Genomic DNA, 20100 nt, shown 5'->3' on the forward strand with positions numbered 1-20100 from the left:
GTCTTACCCTCAGGAGTCTTTTGTTCTTCAACTGTAGTCTTCTCTGGCAGCTCGACAGTATTTACTAGTTCTGATTCATCTTCTTCGGGTTTTTCTTCAGTAAGTGAAACAATAGTGATTGGCTCCTCTCCATCTTTTTCGATTGTTCTGAATTCAGTCACCTGTTCCTCAGGTCCCCGTTTGTTCACTCGCTTTGTGGTTTTGACTTCCTTTACCTCACCTGTTTCCGAGCGAACCTGAGTTACCTCAACCTTTTCTGGCACTTCCTTAATGACCCTAGCAGTGTCAGGTGTATATGTGTGATCAAAATGTGTGAGTGTGTCGTCAGGGAGTTCTTGTATGGTGTGTACAGAAATGGTAGGTTCATCATCATTTACTTGTTCTGTTGTGATTTGTGTGGTATGAATTTCAGGAACTTTCTTTTGTGTTATGATTCTCTTCGTTGTGGTCTTTTTAGTAACCTTACTCTTAGGAGTCTCTTGTTCCTCAACCGAAGTTTCCTCTGGCAGCTCGACGGTTTCAACTGGTTGTTGTTGATTTTCGTCTGGTTTTTGTTCAGTAAGTGAAACAGTAGTGTTTGGTTCTTCATCGTCTTTTTCAATTGTGGTGATTTCATTTAACTGTTCCCTAGGTCCCCGTTTGTTCACTCGCTTTGTCGTTTTGAATTCCTTTACCTTACCTGTTTCCGTGCGAACCTGAGTTACCTCAACCTTTTCTGGCGCATCTTCAAGGACCCTAGCAGTGTCAGGTGTATAAACGTAATCAAAATGTGCAAGTATGTCGTCAGTGAGCTCTTGGGTGGTGTGTACAGAAATGGTAGGTTCGTTATCATCTACCTGTTCTGTAATGATTTGTGTGGTAACGATTTCAGGACCTTTCTTACGTTTAATGACTCTCTTTGTTGTAGTCTTTTTAGTAATCTTACCCTCCGGATTCTTTTGTTCCTCTACTGTAGTCTCCTCTGGCAGCTCGATGGTTTTAACTGGTTCTTGTTTTTCATCTTCGGGTTTATCTGCAGTAAGTAAAACAGTAGTGATTGGCTCTTCTCCATCTTTTTCGATTGTAGTAATTACATTCACCTGTTCCTTAGAACCCTGTTTAATAACTCGCTTTGTGGTTTTCACGTTCTTTACCTCACCTTTTTCTGTGCAAACCTGACTAACCTCAACCTTTTCTGGCGCTTCCTCAACGACACAAGCAGTTTCAGGTGTAAACAAGTGATCAAAATGTGTAAGTGTGTCGTCAGTGACTTTTTGTGTGGTGTGTACAGAAATTGAAGGTTTGTCATCATTTACTTGTTCTGTAGTGTATTGTGTGGTAAGGATTTCGGGACCTTTCTTACGTTTAATGACTCTCTTCGTTGTAGTCTTTTTAAATATCTTACCCTCGGGAGTCTTTTGTTCCTCAACTTTAGTCTCCTCTGGCAGGTCGATGGTTTTAACTGGTTCTGGTTGTTCTTCTTCGGGTTTTTCTTCAGTAAATGAAACAGTAGTGATTGGCTCTTCTCCATCTTTTTCGATTGTAATAATTTCAGTCACCTGTTCCTTAGGTCCCCGTTTAAGAACTCGCTTTGTGGTTTTGCCTTTCCTTACCTCGCTAGTTCCTGTGCAGACCTGAGTTACCTCAACCTTTTCTGGCGCTTCCTCAACGACCCTAGCAGTGTCAGGTGTGAACGTGTAATCGAAATGTGTAAGTGTGTCGTCGGTGAGTTCTTGTGTGGAGTGTACAGAAATTATAGGTTCGTCATCGTCTATCTGTTCTGTAGTGATTTGTGTAGTTTGTATTTCAGGACCTTTCCAACGTTTTATGACTCTCTTTTTTGTAGTCTTTTTAGTTATCTTACCCTCGGCAGTCTTTTGTTCCTCCACTGTAGTCTCCTCTGGCAGCTCGATGGTTTTTACTAGTTCTAAATGTTTTTCTTCGGGTTTTTCTTCAGTGAGTAAAACAGTAGTGATTGGCTCCTCAACATCTTTTTCGATTGTGGTGATTTCAGTTACCTGTTCCATAGGTCCCCGTTTAATGACTCGCTTTGTGGTTTTGACTTTCTTTACCTCGCCTGTTTCCGTGCGTACCTGAGTAACCTCAACTTTTTCTGGTGCTTTCTCAACTATTTTTGCAGTATCAGGTGTGTACGTAATATCAAAATGTGTAAGTGTGTCGTCGGTGAGTTCTTGTGTAGTGTGTACAGAAATGATAGGTTCGTCGTCATCTACCTGTTCTGTAGTTATTTGTGTGGTTAAGATTTCAGGACCTTTCTTGCGTTTAATGATTTTCTTCGTTGTTGTCTTTTTAGTGATCTTACCCTCAGGAGTCTCCTGCTCCTCAACCATAGTCTCCTCCGGCAGCTCTATGGCTTCAAAAGGCTGTGGTTGGTCTTCATCAGGTTTTTCTTCAATAAATGACGCAGCAGTGATTGGCTCTTGTCCGTCTTTTTCAACTGTAGTGATTTCAGTCACTTGTTCCTTAGGACCCCGTTTGAGGATTCGCTTTGTTGTTTTGACCTTCTTTACGTCGCCAGTTTCTGTACGAACCTGAGTAACCTCAACCTTTTCTGGCGTTTCCTCAACGACATTAGCAGTGTCAGGTGTATACGTGTGGTCAAAATGTTTAAGTGTATCGTCAGTAAGCTCTTGTGTGGTGTGTACGGAAATAATAAGTTGGTCATCATCTAGCTGTTCTGTAGTGATTTGTGTGGTAAGGTTTTCAGGACCTTTCTTACGTTTAATGTCTCTCTTCGTTAAAGTCTTTTTAGTAATCTTACCCTCGGGAGTCTTTTGTTCCTCAACTGTAGTCTCCTTCGGCAGCTCGATGGTTTGAACTGGTTCTGGTTTTTCTTTAGGTATTTCTTCAGTTAATAAAACAGTAGTGATTGGCTCTTCACCATCTTTTTCGATTGTGGTGATTTCAGTATCCTGTTCCTTAGGTCCCCGTTTGATGATCCGCTTAGTTGTTATTACCTTCTTTACCTCGCCAGATTCTGTGCGTATCTGTGTAACTTCAACCTTCTCTGGTGCTTCCTCGACGATCTTAGCGGAGGCAGGTATGTGTGAGTTATCAAATGGCGTTAGTGTGTCGTCTGTGAGTTCTTGTGTTGTGTGTATCGAAATGATAGGTTCATCATCGTCTACCTGTTCTGTAGTGATTTGTGTGGTTTGGATTTCAGGACCTTTCTTACGTTTAATAACTCTCTTTGTTGTAGTCTTTTTAGTAATCTTTCCATCGGGAGTCTTTTGTTCCTCAACTGTAGTCTCCTCTGGCAGCTCGATGGTTTTAACTGGTTCTGGTTGTTCTTCTTCAGTAAGTGAAACAGTAGTGATTGGCTCCTCACCATCTTTTTCGATTGTGGTGATTTCAGTCACCTGTTCCTTAGGTCCCCGTTTTATGATCCGCTTAGTTGTTTTTACCTTCTTGACCTCGCCAGTTTCTGTACGTACCTGAGTAATCTCAACCTTCTCTGGTGCTTCCTCAACGATCTTAGCGGTAGCAAGTATGTGTGAGTCATCAAAAGGCGTAAGTGTGTCGTCTGTGAGTTCTTGTGTGGTGTGTACCGAAATGATAGGTTTTTCATCGTCTACCTGTTCTGTAGTGATTTGTGTGGTTTGGATTTCAGGACCTTTCTTACGTTTAATGACTCTCTTTGTTGTAGTCTTTTTAGTTATCTTACCATCGGGAGTCTGTTGTTCCTCAATTGTAGTTTCCTCTGGCAGCTCGACGGTTTCAACTGGCTGTGGTTGATCTTCATCAGGTATTTGTTCAGTAAAAGAAACAGTTATTATTGGCTCTTCACCATCTTTTTCGATTGTGGTGATTTCAGTATCCTGTTCCTTAGGTCCCCGTTTGATGATCCGCTTAGTTGTTTTTACCTTCTTGACCTCGCCAGTTTCAGTGCGTACCTGAGTAACTTCAACCTTCTCTGGTGCTTCCTCGACGATCTTAGCGGAAGCAGGTATGTGTGAGTTATCAAATGGCGTTAGTGTGTCGTCTGTGAGTTCTTGTGTTGAGTGTATCGAAATGATAGGTTCATCATCGTCTACCTGTTCTGTAGTGATTTGTGTGGTTTGGATTTCAGGACCTTTCTTACGTTTAATGACTCTCTTTGTTGTAGTCTTTTTAGTTATCTTTCCATCGGGAGTCTGTTGTTCCTCAACTGTAGTTTCTTCTGGCAGCTCGATGGTTTTAACTGGTTCTGGTTGATCTTCGTCAGGTTTTTCTTTAGTGACTAAAACAGTAGTGATTGGCTCTTCGCCATCTTTTTCGATTGTGGTGATTTCAGTCACCTGTTCCTTAGGTCCCCGTTTTATGATCCGCTTAGTTGTTTTTACCTTCTTGACCTCGCCAGTTTCTGTGCGTACCTGAGTAATCTCAACCTTCTCTGGTGCTTCCTTAACGATCTGAGCGGTGGCAGGTATGTGTGAATTATCAAATGGCGTAAGTGTGTCGTCTGTGAGTTCTTGTGTGGTGTGTACCGAAATGATAGGTTCGTCATCATCTACTTGTTCTGTGGTGATTTGTGTGGTTTGGATTTCAGGACCTTTCTTACGTTTAATGATTCTCTTTGTTATAATCTTTTTAGTTATCTTACCCTCGGGAGTCTTTTGTTCCTCAATTGTAGTCTCCTCTGGCAACTCGACGGTTTCAACTGGCTGTGGTTGATCTTCGTCAGGTTTTTGTTCAGTAAGTGAAACAGTTGTTATTGGTTCTTCACCATCTTTTTCGATTGTGGTGATTTCAGTCACCTGTTCCTTAGGTCCCCGTTTGATGATCCGCTTAGTTGTTTTGACCTTCTTGACCTTGCCAGTTTCTGTGCGTACCTGAGTAAACTCAACCTTCTCTGGTACTTCCTCAACGATCTTGGCGTTGGCAGGTGTGTGTGAGTTATCAAATGGCGTAAGTGAGTCGTCTGTGAGTTCTTGTGTTGTGTGTATCGAAATGATAGGTTCATCATCGTCTACCTGTTCTGTAGTGATTTGTGTGGTTTGGATTTCAGGACCTTTCTTACGTTTAATGACTCTCTTTGTTGTAGTCTTTTTAGTTATCTTTCCATCGGGAGTCTGTTGTTCCTCAACTGTAGTTTCTTCTGGCAGCTCGATGGTTTTAACTGGTTCTGGTTGATCTTCGTCAGGTTTTTGTTCAGTAAGTGAAACAGTAGTGATTGGCTCTTCACCATCTTTTTCGATTGTGGTGATTTCAGTCACCTGTTCCTTAGGTCCCCGTTTGATGATTCGCTTAGTTGTTTTTACCTTCTTTACCTCGCCGGCTTTGGTGCGTACCTGAGTAATCTCAACTTTCTCTGGTTCTTCCTCAATGACCTTAGCAGTGGCAGGTGCGTGTGTATTTTCAAAAGGCGTAAGTGTGTCGTCTGTGAGTTCTTGTGTGGTGTGTACCGAAATGATAGGTTCGTCATCATCTACTTGTTCTGTGGTGATTTGTGTAGTTTGGATTTCAGGACCTTTCTTACGTTTAATGACTCTCTTCGTTGTTGTCTTTTTAGTTATCTTACCCTCGGGAGTCTTTTGTTCCTCAATTGTAGTTTCCTCTGGCAGCTCGATGGTTTTAACTGGTTCTGGTTGTTCTTCTTCAGTAAGTAAAACAGTAGTGATTGGCTCCTCACCATCTTTTTCGATTGTGGTGATTTCAGTCACCTGTTCCTTAGGTCCCCGTTTGATGATCCGCTTAGTTGTTTTGACCTTCTTGACCTCGCCAGTTTCTGTGCGTACCTGAGTAACTTCAACCTTCTCTGGTGCTTCCTCAACGATCTTAGCGGTAGCAAGTATGTGTGAGTCATCAAAATGCGTAAGTGTGTCGTCTGTGAGTTCTTGTGTGGTGTGTACCGAAATGATAGGTTCGTCATCATTTACTTGTTCTGTGGTGATTTGTGTGGTTTGGATTTCAGGACCTTTCTTACGTTTAATGACTCTCTTCGTTGTTGTCTTTTTAGTTATCTTACCCTCGGGAGTCTTTTGTTCCTCAATTGTAGTCTCCTCTGGCAGCTCGACGGTTTCAACTGGCTGTGGTTGATCTTCGTCAGGTTTTTGTTCAGTAAGTGAAACGGTTGTTATTGGCTCTTCACCATCTTTTTCGACTGTGGTGATTTCAGTATCCTGTTCCTTAGGTCCCCGTTTGATGATCCGCTTAGTTGTTTTGACCTTCTTGACCTCGCCAGTTTCTGTGCGTACCTGAGTAACCTCAACCTTCTCTGGTACTTCCTCAACGATCTTAGCGTTGGCAGGTGTGTGTGAGTTATCAAATGTCGTAAGTGAGTCGTCTGTGAGTTCTTGTGTGGTGTGTACCGAAATGATAGGTTTTTCATCGTCTACCTGTTCTGTAGTGATTTGTGTGGTTTGGATTTCAGGACCTTTCTTACGTTTAATGACTCTCTTTGTTGTAGTCTTTTTAGTTATCTTACCATCGGGAGTCTGTTGTTCCTCAACTGTAGTTTCTTCTGGCAGCTCGATGGTTTTAACTGGTTCTGGTTGTTCTTTCTTAGGTTTTTCTTCAGTGACTAAAACAGTAGTTATTGGCTCTTCGCCATCTTTTTCGATTGTGGTGATTTCAGTCACCTGTTCCTTAGGTCCCCGTTTGATGATCCGCTTAGTTGTTTTTACCTTCTTGACCTCGCCGGTTTCAGTGCGTACCTGAGTAACCTCAACCTTCTCTGGTGCTTCCTCAACGATCTTAGCGGTGGCAGGTATGTGTGAATTATCAAATGGCGTAAGTGTGTCGTCTGTGAGTTCTTGTGTGGTGTGTACCGAAATGATAGGTTCGTCATCATCTACTTGTTCTGTGGTGATTTGTGTGGTTTGGATTTCAGGACCTTTCTTACGTTTAATGATTCTCTTTGTTATAATCTTTTTAGTTATCTTACCCTCGGGAGTCTTTTGTTCCTCAATTATAGTCTCCTCTGGCAGCTCGACGGTTTCAACTGGCTGAGGTTGGTCTTCGTCAGGTTTTTGTTCAGTAAGTGAAACGGTTGTTATTGGCTCTTCACCATCTTTTTCGACTGTGGTGATTTCAGTATCCTGTTCCTTAGGTCCCCGTTTGATGATCCGCTTAGTTGTTTTGACCTTCTTGACCTCGCCAGTTTCTGTGCGTACCTGAGTAACCTCAACCTTCTCTGGTACTTCCTCAACGATCTTAGCGTTGGCAGGTGTGTGTGAGTTATCAAATGTCGTAAGTGAGTCGTCTGTGAGTTCTTGTGTGGTGTGTACCGAAATGATAGGTTTTTCATCGTCTACCTGTTCTGTAGTGATTTGTGTGGTTTGGATTTCAGGACCTTTCTTACGTTTAATGACTCTCTTTGTTGTAGTCTTTTTAGTTATCTTACCATCGGGAGTCTGTTGTTCCTCAACTGTGGTTTCTTCTGGCAGCTCGATGGTTTTAACTGGTTCTGGTTGTTCTTTCTTAGGTTTTTCTTCAGTGACTAAAACAGTAGTTATTGGCTCTTCGCCATCTTTTTCGATTGTGGTGATTTCAGTCACCTGTTCCTTAGGTCCCCGTTTGATGATCCGCTTAGTTGTTTTTACCTTCTTGACCTCGCCGGTTTCAGTGCGTACCTGAGTAACCTCAACCTTCTCTGGTGCTTCCTCAACGATCTCAGCGGTAGCAAGTATGTGTGAGTCATCATAAGGCGTAAGTGTGTCGTCTGTGAGTTCTTGTGAGGTGTGTACCGAAATGATAGGTTCGTCATCATCTACTTGTTCTGTGGTGATTTGTGTGGTTTGGATTTCAGGACCTTTCTTACGTTTAATGATTCTCTTTGTTATAATCTTTTTAGTTATCTTACCCTCGGGAGTCTTTTGTTCCTCAATTATAGTCTCCTCTGGCAGCTCGACGGTTTCAACTGGCTGTGGTTGATCTTCGTCAGGTTTTTGTTCAGTAAGTGAAACGGTTGTTATTGGCTCTTCACCATCTTTTTCGATTGTGGTGATTTCAGTATCCTGTTCCTTAGGTCCCCGTTTGATGATCCGCTTAGTTGTTTTGACCTTCTTGACCTCGCCAGTTTCTGTGCGTACCTGAGTAACCTCAACCTTCTCTGGTACTTCCTCAACGATCTTAGCGTTGGCAGGTGTGTGTGAGTTATCAAATGGCATAAGTGAGTCGTCTGTGAGTTCTTGTGTGGTGTGTACCGAAATGATAGGTTTTTCATCGTCTACCTGTTCTGTAGTGATTTGTGTGGTTTGGATTTCAGGACCTTTCTTACGTCTAATGACTCTCTTTGTTGTAGTCTTTTTAGTTATCTTACCATCGGGAGTCTGTTGTTCCTCAACTGTGGTTTCTTCTGGCAGCTCGATGGTTTTAACTGGTTCTGGTTGTTCTTTCTTAGGTTTTTCTTCAGTGACTAAAACAGTAGTTATTGGCTCTTCACCATCTTTTTCGATTGTGGTGATTTCAGTCACCTGTTCCTTAGGTCCCCGTTTGATGATCCGCTTAGTTGTTTTTACCTTCTTGACCTCGCCAGTTTCAGTGCGTACCTGAGTAACTTCAACCTTCTCTGGTGCTTCCTCAACGATCTTAGCGGTAGCAAGTATGTGTGAGTCATCAAAAGGCGTAAGTGTGTCGTCTGTGAGTTCTTGTGTGGTGTGTACCGAAATGATAGGTTCGTCATCATCTACTTGTTCTGTGGTGATTTGTGTGGTTTGGATTTCAGGACCTTTCTTACGTTTAATGATTCTCTTTGTTATAATCTTTTTAGTTATCTTACCCTCGGGAGTCTTTTGTTCCTCAATTGTAGTCTCCTCTGGCAGCTCGACGGTTTTAACTGGCTGTGGTTGATCTTCGTCAGGTTTTTGTTCAGTAAGTGAAACGGTTGTTATTGGCTCTTCACCATCTTTTTCGATTGTAGTGATTTCAGTATCCTGTTCCTTAGGTCCCCGTTTGATGATCCGCTTAGTTGTTTTGACCTTCTTGACCTCGCCAGTTTCTGTGCGTACCTGAGTAACCTCAACCTTCTCTGGTACTTCCTCAACGATCTTAGCGTTGGCAGGTGTGTGTGAGTTATCAAATGGCATAAGTGAGTCGTCTGTGAGTTCTTGTGTGGTGTGTACCGAAATGATAGGTTTTTCATCGTCTACCTGTTCTGTAGTGATTTGTGTGGTTTGAACTTCAGGACCTTTCTTACGTTTAATAATTCTCTTCGTTATAGTCTTCTTAGTTACTTTACCCTCGGGAGTCTTTTGTTCCTCAACTGTAGTCTCCTCCGGCAGCTCGATGGTTTTTACTAATTCTGGTTGTTGTTCAGGTTTCTCTTCAGTTACTAAAACAGTAGTTATTGGCTCCTCACCATCTTTTTCGATTGTGGTGATTTCAGTCACCTGTTCCTTAGGTCCCCGTTTGATGATCCGCTTAGTGGTTTTTACCTTCTTGACCTCGCCGGTTTCAGTGCGTACCTGAGTAACCTCAACCTTCTCTGGTGCTTCCTCAACGATCTTAGCGGTAGCAAGTATGTTTGAGTCATCAAAAGGCGTTAGTGTGTCGTCTGTGAGTTCTTGTGTGGTGTGTACCGAAATGATAGGTTCGTCATCATCTACTTGTTCTGTAGTGATTTGTGTGGTTTGGATTTCAGGACCTTTCTTACGTTTAATGATTCTCTTTGTTATAATCTTTTTAGTTATCTTACCCTCGGGAGTCTTTTGTTCCTCAATTGTAGTCTCCTCTGGCAACTCGACGGTTTCAACTGGCTGTGGTTGATCTTCGTCAGGTTTTTGTTCAGTAAGTGAAACGATTGTTATTGGCTCTTCACCATCTTTTTCGACTGTGGTGATTTCAGTATCCTGTTCCTTAGGTCCTCGTTTGATGATTCGCTTAGTTGTTTTGACCTTCTTGACCTCGCCAGTTTCTGTGCGTACCTGAGTAACCTCAACCTTCTCTGGTACTTCCTCAACGATCTTAGCGTTGGCAGGTGTGTGTGAGTTATCAAATGGCGTAAGTGAGTCGTCTGTGAGTTCTTGTGTGGTGTGTACCGAAATGATAGGTTTTTCATCGTCTACCTGTTCAGTAGTGATTTGTGTGGTTTGGATTTCAGGACCTTTCTTACGTTTAATTACTCTCTTTGTTGTAGTCTTTTTAGTTATCTTTCCACCGGGAGTCTGTTGTTCCTCAACTGTAGTTTCTTCTGGCAGCTCGATGGTTTTAACTGGTTCTGTTTGTTCTTTCTTAGGTTTTTCTTCAGTGACTAAAACAGTAGTGATTGGCTCTTCGCCATCTTTTTCGATTGTGGTGATTTCAGTCACCTGTTCCTTAGGTCCCCGTTTTATGATCCGCTTAGTTGTTTTTACCTTCTTGACCTCGCCAGTTTCTGTGCGTACCTGAGTAACTTCAACCTTCTCTGGTGCTTCCTCGACGACCTTAGCGGTTGCAGGCATGTGTGAGTCATCAAAAGGCGTAAGTGTGTCGTCTGTGAGTTCTTGTGTGGTGTGTACCGAAATGATAGGTTCGTCATCATCTACTTGTTCTGTGGTGATTTGTGTGGTTTGGATTTCAGGACCTTTCTTACGTTTAATGACTCTCTTCGTTGTTGTCTTTTTAGTTATCTTACCCTCGGGAGTCTTTTGTTCCTCAATTGTAGTCTCCTCTGGCAGCTCGACGGTTTTAACTGGTTCTAGTTTTTCTTCTTCAGGTTTTTCTTCAGTTAATAAAACAGTAGTAATTGGCTCCTCACCATCTTTTTCGATTGTGGTGATTTCAGTCACCTGTTCCTTAGGTCCCCGTTTGATGATTCGCTTAGTTGTTTTTACCTTCTTTACCTCGCCGGTTTTGGTGCGTACCTGAGTAATCTCAACTTTCTCTGGTTCTTCCTCAATGACCTTAGCAGTGGCAGGTGCGTGTGTATTTTCAAAAGGCGTAAATGTATCGTCTGTTAGTTCTCGTGTGGTGTGTACAGAAATGATAGGTTCATCATCGTCTACCTGTTCTGTTGTGATTTGTGTGGTTTGAACTTCAGGACCTTTCTTACGTTTAATAATTCTCTTCGTTATAGTCTTCTTAGTTACTTTACCCTCGGTAGTCTTTTGTTCCTCAACTGTAGTCTCCTCCGGCAGCTCGATGGTTTTTACTAATTCTGGTTGTTCTTCAGGTTTTTCTTCAGTTTCTAAAACAGTAGTGATTGGCTCTTCACCATCTTTTTCGATTGTGGTGATTTCAGTCACCTGTTCCTTAGGTCCCCGTTTGATGATCCGCTTAGTTGTTTTTACCTTCTTTACCTCCCCAGTTTCTGTGCGTACCTGAGTAACCTCAACCTTCTCTGGTGCTTCCTCAACGATCTTAGCTGTCGCAGGTGTGTGTGAGTTATCAAAAGGCGTAAGTGTGTCGTCTGTAAGTTCTTGTGTAGTGTGCACCGAAATGATAGGTTCATCATCGTCTACCTGTTCTGTTGTGATTTGTGTAGTTAAAACTTCAGGACCTTTCTTACGTTTAATAATTCTCTTCGTTATAGTCTTCTTAGTTACTTTACCCTCGGGAGTCTTTTGTTCCTCAACTGTAGTCTCCTCCGGCAGCTCGATGGTTTTTACTAATTCTGGTTGTTCTTCAGGTTTTTCTTCAGTTAATAAAACAGTAGTGATTGGCTCCTCACCATCTTTTTCGATTGTGGTGATTTCAGTCACCTGTTCCTTAGGTCCCCGTTTGATGATCCGCTTAGTTGTTTTTACCTTCTTTACCGCCCCAGTTTCTGTGCGTACCTGAGTAACTTCAACCTTCTCTGGTGCTTCCTCAACGATCTTAGCGGTCGCAAGTGTGTGTGAGTTATCAAAAGGCGTAAGTGTGTCGTCTGTAAGTTCTTGTGTGGTGTGCACCGAAATGATAGGTTCATTATCGTCTACCTGTTCTGTAGTGATTAGTGTGGTTTGAATTTCAGGACCTTTCTTACGTTTAATGATTCTCTTCGTTATAGTCTTCTTAGTTACATTACCCTCGGGAGTCTTTTGTTCCTCAACTGTAGTCTCCTCCGGCAGCTCGATGGTTTTTACTAATTCTGGTTGTTCTTCAGGTTTTTCTTCAGTTAATAAAACAGTAGTGATTGGCTCTTCCCCATCTTTTTCGATTGTGGTGATTTCAGTCACTTGTTCCTTAGGGCCCCGTTTGATGATCCTTTTGGTTGTTTTTACCTTCTTTACCTCGCCAGTTTCAGTGCGTACCTGAGTAACATCAACCTTCTCTGGTGCTTCTTCAACGATTTTAGCGGTTGCAGGTGTGTCTGAGATAGCAAAAGGCGTAAGTGTGTCATCTGTGAGTTCTTGTGTAGTATGTACAGAAATGATAGGTTCGTCATCATCAACTTGTTCTGTAGTGATTTGTGTAGTTTGGATTTCAGGACCTTTCTTACGTTTAATGACTCTTTTCGTTGTTGTCTTTTTAGTTATCTTACCCTGGGGAGTCTTTTGTTCCTCAACTGTAGTCTCCTCTGGCAGCTCGATGGTTTTGACTGGTTGTGGTTGTTCTTCTTCGGGTTTTTCTTCAATGAGTAAAACAGTAGTGATTGGCTCCTCTCCATCTTTTTCGATTGTGGTTATTTCAGTCACCAGTTCTTTAGGTCCTCGTTTGATGATTCGCTTTGTGGTTTTGACTTTCTTTACCTCGCCTGTTTTTGTGCGAACTTGAGTTACCTCAACTTTTTCTGGCGCTTCCTCAACGATCTTAGCTGTGGAAGGTGTGTGCGAAATATCAAAATTTGTATCTGTGTCATCTGTGAGTTCTTGTATATTTAGTACTGAAATTATAGGTTCATCGTCATCTACCTGTTCTGTAGTGATTTGTGTGGTTTGAATCTCAGGACCTTTCTTACGTTTAATGATTCTCTTTGTTATAGTCTTTTTAGTTATCTTGCCCTCGGGAGTTTTTTGTTCCTCAACTGTAGTCTCCTCCGGTAGCTCGATGGTTTTAATAGGTTCTAGTGGTTCTTTTTCGGGTTTTTCTTCAGTGAATAAAACAGTAGTGATTGGCGCCTCCCCTTCTTTTTCAATTGTTGTTATTTCAGTTACCTTATCCTTAGGCCCGCGCTTTATAACTCGTTTCGTAGTTTTTATCTTTTTAACCTCGCCAGTTTTCGTGCGTACTTGGGTAACTTCGATTGTTTCCGGAGTTTCTTGGACAAGTTTAGCGGTTTCACGTGTATAAGTATCATCGAAATTTTGAACATTGTCATCTGTCAGTTCTTGTGTGGTGTGTACGGAAATGATGGGTGCGTTGTCATCCACTTGTTCAGTGGTGATTTGTGTCGTTTCAATTTGTGGCCCTTTCTTTCGTTTAATGATCCTCTTTGTTGTTGTCTTTTTGGTGATCTTACCCTCGGGCGTTTTTTCTTCCTCCACTGTTGTTTCTTCTGGTAGCTCAACGGTTTTAACTGGTTTAAACTCGTCTTCTTCCGGTTCTTTGTTTTCTATAACAGAGATCGTGGTAATGGGTTCTTCGCCTTCTTTTTCAGTTGTTGTTATTTCAGTCACTTTGTCTTTAGGCCCTCGCTTTATTACTCGTTTCGTTGTTTTGACTTTTTTAACTTCGCCAGTTTCTGTACGTATTTGAGTAATTTCGACCTTTTCTGGAGCTTCGTGCACTATTTTTGCTGTGTCGGTTGTGTACGTGTCTTCGAATGGTTTAATGGTTTCGTCGGTGAGTTCTTGTGTAGTGTGTACTGAAATTATTGGTTCCTCACCATCGACCTGTTCTGTAGTGATTTGTGTTGTTTGGATTTCCGGACCCTTCTTGCGTTTGATGATTCTTTTGGTGGTTTTCTTTTTAGTTATCTTACCTTCGGGAGTTTCTTGCTCCTCAATCGTAGTCACCTCTGGCAGCTCAACGGTTTCAATTGGCTGTGATTGATCCTCATCAGGTTTGTCTTCTTTAAGTGAAACGGTAGTGATAGGTTCTTCCCCTTCTTTTTCAATTGTTGTTATTTCAGTTACCTTATCCTTAGGCCCGCGCTTTATAACTCGTTTCGTAGTTTTTATCTTTTTAACCTCGCCAGTTTCCGTGCGTACTTGGGTAACTTCGATTGTTTCCGGAGTTTCTTGGACAAGTTTAGCGGTTTCACGTGTATAAGTATCATCGAAATTTTGAACATTGTCATCTGTCAGTTCTTGTGTGGTGTGTACGGAAATGATGGGTGCGTTGTCATCCACTTGTTCAGTGGTGATTTGTGTCGTTTCAATTTGTGGCCCTTTCTTTCGTTTAATGATCCTCTTTGTTGTTGTCTTTTTGGTGATCTTACCCTCGGGCGTTTTTTCTTCCTCCACTGTTGTTTCTTCTGGTAGCTCAACGGTTTTAACTGGTTTAAACTCGTCTTCTTCCGGTTCTTTGTTTTCTATAACAGAGATCGTGGTAATGGGTTCTTCGCCTTCTTTTTCAGTTGTTGTTATTTCAGTCACTTTGTCTTTAGGCCCTCGCTTTATTACTCGTTTCGTTGTTTTGACTTTTTTAACTTCGCCAGTTTCTGTACGTATTTGAGTAATTTCGACCTTTTCTGGAGCTTCCTGTACGATTTTTGCTGTGTCGGTTGTGTACGTGTCTTCGAATGGTTTAATGGTTTCGTCGGTGAGTTCTTGTGTAGTGTGTACTGAAATTATTGGTTCCTCATCATCGACCTGTTCTGTAGTGATTTGTGTTGTTTGGATTTCCGGACCCTTCTTGCGTTTGATGATTCTCTTGGTGGTTTTCTTTTTAGTTATCTTACCTTCGGGAGTTTCTTGCTCCTCAATCGTAGTCACCTCTGGCAGCTCAACGGTTTCAATTGGCTGCGATTGATCCTCATCAGGTTTGTCTTCTTTAAGTGAAACGGTAGTGATAGGTTCTTCCCCTTCTTTTTCAATTGTTGTTATTTCAGTTACCTTATCCTTAGGCCCGCGCTTTATAACTCGTTTCGTAGTTTTTATCTTTTTAACCTCGCCAGTTTCCGTGCGTACTTGGGTAACTTCGATTGTTTCCGGAGTTTCTTGGACAAGTTTAGCGGTGTCACGTGTATAAGTATCATCGAAATGTTGAACAGTGTTATCTGTCAGTTCTTGTGTGGTGTGTACGGAAATGATGGGTGCACTGTCGTCCACTTGTTCAGTGGTGATTTGTGTCGTTTCGATTTGTGGCCCTTTCTTACGTTTAATGATCCTCTTTGTTGTTGTCTTTTTGGTGATCTTACCCTCGGGCGTTTTTTCTTCCTCCACTGTTGTTTCTTCAGGCAGCTCAATGGTTTCAACTGCTTTTAACTCGTCTACTTCATGTTCCTTCCTTTCTATAACAGAGATCGTGGTGATGGGTTCATCGCCTACTTCTTCAGTGGTTATTATTTCAGTCACTTTTTCTTTAGGCTCTTGCTTTATTAGTTGTTTTAATCTTTTGATCTTCTTTACTTCATTATTTTCCGTTCGCACTTGAGTAACTTTGACACGTTCTGGAGCTTCATCAATAGGTTTTACAGTGTTATCAGTAAGTTCTTGTGTAGTGTGTACTGAAATAATTGGTGCTTTATCGTCTAATTGTTCAGAATTGGTTTCTGTTGTTATAATTTGTGGCTCTTTCTTTAGCTTTGTGATTTTTTTTGTGATAGTCTTTTTAATTATCTTACCATCTGGCGCTTCTTCGGTTTCTACGGTTGATTCTTCTGGTAGTTCAATGATTTCTACAGGTTTTGATTTTTCATTTCTGGTCTCTTCATCTTCAATAACAGACACTGTGGTGATTGGCGCTTCGCCTTCGCTTTCTACGGTTGTTATTTCCGTTATTTTATCTTTTGGCCCCCGCTTGATTTTTCGTTTAGTCGTTTTGATCTTTTTTATTTCACCTGTTTCTGTGCGAACTTGAGTAATTTTGACCTCTTCTGGAGCTTCTTCAACAATTTTAGCTTCATTTACCACTTGTTTGTCATCGAACGGTGTAGTCGTATCATCAGTGAGTTCTTGTGTAGTGTGTACTGAAATAATTGGTTCTTTGTTGTCTATTTGTTCGGTTGTGATTTGTGTTGTTTCTGTTTGTGGTCCTTTTTTGCGTTTTATTATTCTTCTGGTAATCGTCTTTTTAACAATATTACCTTCAGGTGTTTTTTCCTCTTCTACAGTGGTTTCTTCAGGTAGCTCTACGGTCTCTTCAGGCTTTGACTTTTCTTCCACCGACGGTTTGTCTTCTATAATGGACACTGTGGTAATTGGCACTTCGCCTTCTTTTTCTATGGTTGTGATTTCCGTTATTTTATCTTTTGGCCCCCGCTTTATTTTTCGTTTTGTCGTTTTGATCTTTTTTATTTCACCAGTTTCTGTGCGAACTTGAGTTACTTTGACCTCTTCTGGAGCTTCTTCAATTATTTTTGCTTCATTTACTATTTGGTTATCATCGAACGGTGTAGCCATATCATCAGTGAGTTCTTGTGTAGTGTGTACTGAAATAATGGGTTCAGTGTCATCTACTTGTTCAGTTGTGATTTGTGTTGTTTCCGTTTGTGGACCTTTCTTCCGTTTAATTATTCTTTTTGTCGTTATCTTTTTAGTTATCTTACCCTCGGGTGTTTTCCCTTCTTCTACAGTTATTTCCTCTGGTAATTCAATAGTCTGTTCAGACATTGGCTTCTCTTCTTCTATCTTCTCTTTATTTTTGAGAGACACCGTAGTGATTGGCTCTTCACCATCTTTCTCAATGGTTGTTATTTCCGTGACTTTTTCTTTTGAACCTTGTTTTATCAGTCGTCTTATTGTTTTTATTTTCTTTACTTCTCCTGTTTTCGTGTGGACTTTGGTAATTTCAACTTTTTCCGGCGCATGTTCAAGTACTTTAGCTGTATCAGGCATTTGACTGTCATCGAAAAGTGTAGCTGAATCATCAGTGAGTTCTTGTGTAGTGTGTACAGAAATAACTGGTGCATTGTCATCTATTTGTTCAGTTGTTATATGGGTTGTTTCAGTTTGAGGACCCTTCTTGCGCTTAATGATTCTCTTGGTCGTCGTCTTTTTAATTATCTTACCTTCTGCTGTTTTTTCTTGTTCCACCGTTATTTCTTCTGGTAATTCTACACTTTCATCTAACTTTGGTTTTTCGTCCTCGGCTGCTTTGTCTTCAATAACAGAAACAGTGATGATTGGCTCTTCGTCATCCTTTTCGATAGTTGTTATTTCAGTCACCTTGTCCTCGGGTCCACGCTTGATAACTCTTTTAGATGTTTTAATTTTCTTAATCTCACCGGTTTCTGTGCGTACTTGAGTTACTTCAACCTTTTCTGGTGTGTATTCAATGATTTTTGCAGTGTCTGCATGTGGTGTGCCTTCAAATGGTGTTATTGTGTCATCCGTGAGTTCTTCTGTAGTGTGTACTGAAGTAATAGGTGCGTCGTCGCCTATTTGTTCTGTTGTTATTTGTGTCGTTTCGATATTGGAGCCTTTTCTTCGTTTAATTATTCGTTTAGTTACTGTCTTTTTAGTTATCTTACCCTCAGGCGTTTTTTCCTCTTCTACTGTAGTTTCTTCCGGCAGTTCAATGGTTTCGATGGGTTTTGACTTTTCTTCTTTAGGTCCTTTTTCTTCAACTAAAGAGACGGTGGTAAATGGTTTTTCGCCTTCTTTTTCGATAGTTGTAATTTCAGTTAATTGTTCTTTAGGGCCTCGTTTAATAACTCGTTTGGTAGTTTTCACTTTTTTCACCTCACCTGTGGCCGTAAGAACTTGGCTTATTTCAACTTTTTCTGGTACTTCTTCAACAACTTTTGCTTCATCTGCTTGTATTGTGTCTTCAAAAGATGTGACCGTGTCATCTGTGAGTTCTTGTGTTGTATGAACTGAAATTACGGGTTCCTCGTCGTCTACTTGTTCAGTCGTTATATGTGTGGTTTGTATTTGTGGACCTTTCTTGCGTTTAATGATTCTCTTAGTCGTCTTTTTCGTTATCTTACCTTCTGGTGTTTTTTCTTCTTCCACTGTTATTTCTTCTGGTAGCTCTACGGTTTCATCAAACTTAACTTTTTCTTCCTCAGCCACTTGGTCCTCAATAACAGAAACAGTAGTAATTGGCTCTTCGCCATCCTTCTCGATAGTTGTAATTTCAGTTACCTTTTCCTTGGGCCCACGCTTGATAACTCGTTTAGTTGTTTTAATTTTTTTTACCTCGCCGGTTTCTGTGCGTACTTGAGTTACCTCAACTTTTTCTGGTGTTTCTTCAATGACTTTTGCAGTATCTGCTTGTGGTGTGTCTTCAAATGGTGTTATTGTGTCATCGACGAGTTCTTCTCTAGTGTGTATTGAAGTAATAGGTGCGTTATCTCCTGTTTGTTCTGTTGTTATTTGTGTCGTTTCGATGTTTGATCCTTTTCTTCGTTTAATAATTCGTTTAGTTACTGTCTTTTTGGTTATCTTACCGTCAGGCGTTTTTTCCTCTTCTACCGTAATTTGTTCCGGCAGTTCAACGGTTTCGATGGGTTTTGGCTTTTCTTCTTCAAGTCCTTTTTCTTCAACTAAAGAAACAGTGGTAATCGGTACTTCGCCTTCCTTTTCAATAGTTGTAATTTCAGTTACTTGTTCTTTAGGGCCTCGTTTAATAACTCGTTTAGTGGTTTTGACTTTTTTCACCTCACCTGTGGCCGTACGAACTTGGGTTATTTCAACTTTTTCTGGTACTTCTTCAACCACTTTGGCAGTCTTTAGTTGTAGTATGTCTTCGAATGGTGTAATCGTATCATTAGTGATTTCTTCTGTGGTGTGAACAGAAACAATGGGTGTATTGTCATCTACTTGCTCAGTTGTAATATTTGTCGTTTCAATATTTGAGCCTTTCCTTCGTTTGATTATTCTTTTAACTTTCGTCTTTTTTATTGGTTTTCCTTCAGGACTCTTCTCCTCTTCAACAGTTACTTCTTCTGGTAATTCAATGGCTTCAACTAACTTTGGCTGCTCTTCTGTGGCTTCATTTTCAATAACAGAAACCGTTGTAAAAGGTTCTTCACCGTCTTTTTCGACTGTTGTGATTTCAGTTAGTTCTTTAGGGCCTCGTTTGATAATTCGTTTTGTCGTTTTGATTTTTTTAATTTCACCAGTCTTCGTCTGGACCTGAGTGATTTCGACTTTTTCTGGAGCTTCTTCGACCACTTTGGCATTGTCTTGTGGTATCGTGTCTTCGAAAGGTATAATAGTGTCCTCAATAAATTGCTCCGTTGTGTGAACTGATATAATAGGTAGGTCATCACCTATTTGTTCCGTAGTAATTTGTGTTGTTTCTACGTTTGAGCCTTTTCTGCGCTTTATTATTCTCTTAGTTGTTGTTTTTTGCCGGCTTGCTTTACCTTCAGGAGTAATTTCCTCTTCAATCGTAGTTTCTTCAGGTAGCTCAATAGTTGTTGTCGGTTCAGGTTCTAGTTTTTTAATTTCGACAGTTTCTTCTAGACTCTTTTGTTTCTTTTTTGTTATTATTTTCTTGGATTTTAATCTACTCGTAGTCGTGTCTTCTTCCTCTTTTATTTCGCTTGGGATTTCGGATTCGGTAGGGTACTCTTCAATTATTTCTTCTATTTTTACTTGAGATTCTAATTTTGTTTCTTGGAGATTATCTTCGGGTAATTGAACAGTTCCTTTAGCTGTATCTTTAACTGAGACAATATCGGTTTCCTCGAATTCTTCGATGTCAACATCATGATGTTGAATTGGTTGAGGCTTGAGGACATCATCATCGTCTATTTTTTCTTCTATTACTACGTCATTTTCTACGGATTCGTTAGTATCTGTTTTTTTCTTTTTTCTTAAGATTGTGCGTTTAGTTTTTACTTGTATTGGCTCACCACTTGGTCCTTGTTTAAATTTAGTCACTATTTCTTCAGTCTCCTCTGTGTCAGTTGTTATTGGGGAAGGTAGCCTGGCACCTGTGTTTTCTGAAAGTGTTTAAAGAAGCTTAGTAAGTTTGTGGCGTCACGAATGCGCTATGTCTAATTTGTATGTATTTAAATATTTAATGTGTCATCACGATGTCTATTTGGGTTATTTAGCAACATTTTTTACTATTTTATGATTTTGGTAATGCCATATTTGTTGGTTAAAAAAACTAAAACGAAAAAATGGGTATGAATTCTGGCGTTATTGACACTTTTTACGCGTCGTCGATAGTTTGCTATGATAAATATAAACTTCATATACACATTGACAGTTATTTTTT

The 20100-nt window shown here is 40.7% G+C and overlaps 1 protein-coding gene across 1 annotated transcript in view; it reads right to left on the minus strand.

Moving 5' to 3' along the window:
- sls (sallimus) overlaps nucleotides 1-20100 on the minus strand; it is a 124632-nt gene that overhangs the window by 20038 nt on the left and 84494 nt on the right. Inside the window, exon 34 of the mRNA XM_074099591.1 lies at nucleotides 2303-19819. Within this exon, the coding sequence (XP_073955692.1) occupies nucleotides 2303-19819 (17517 nt within the window). The remainder of the gene's footprint in view (nucleotides 1-2302; nucleotides 19820-20100) is intronic.

Source organism: Choristoneura fumiferana, chromosome Z (assembly GCF_025370935.1).
Source record: "Choristoneura fumiferana chromosome Z, NRCan_CFum_1, whole genome shotgun sequence".
NCBI lineage: Eukaryota > Metazoa > Arthropoda > Insecta > Lepidoptera > Tortricidae > Choristoneura > Choristoneura fumiferana.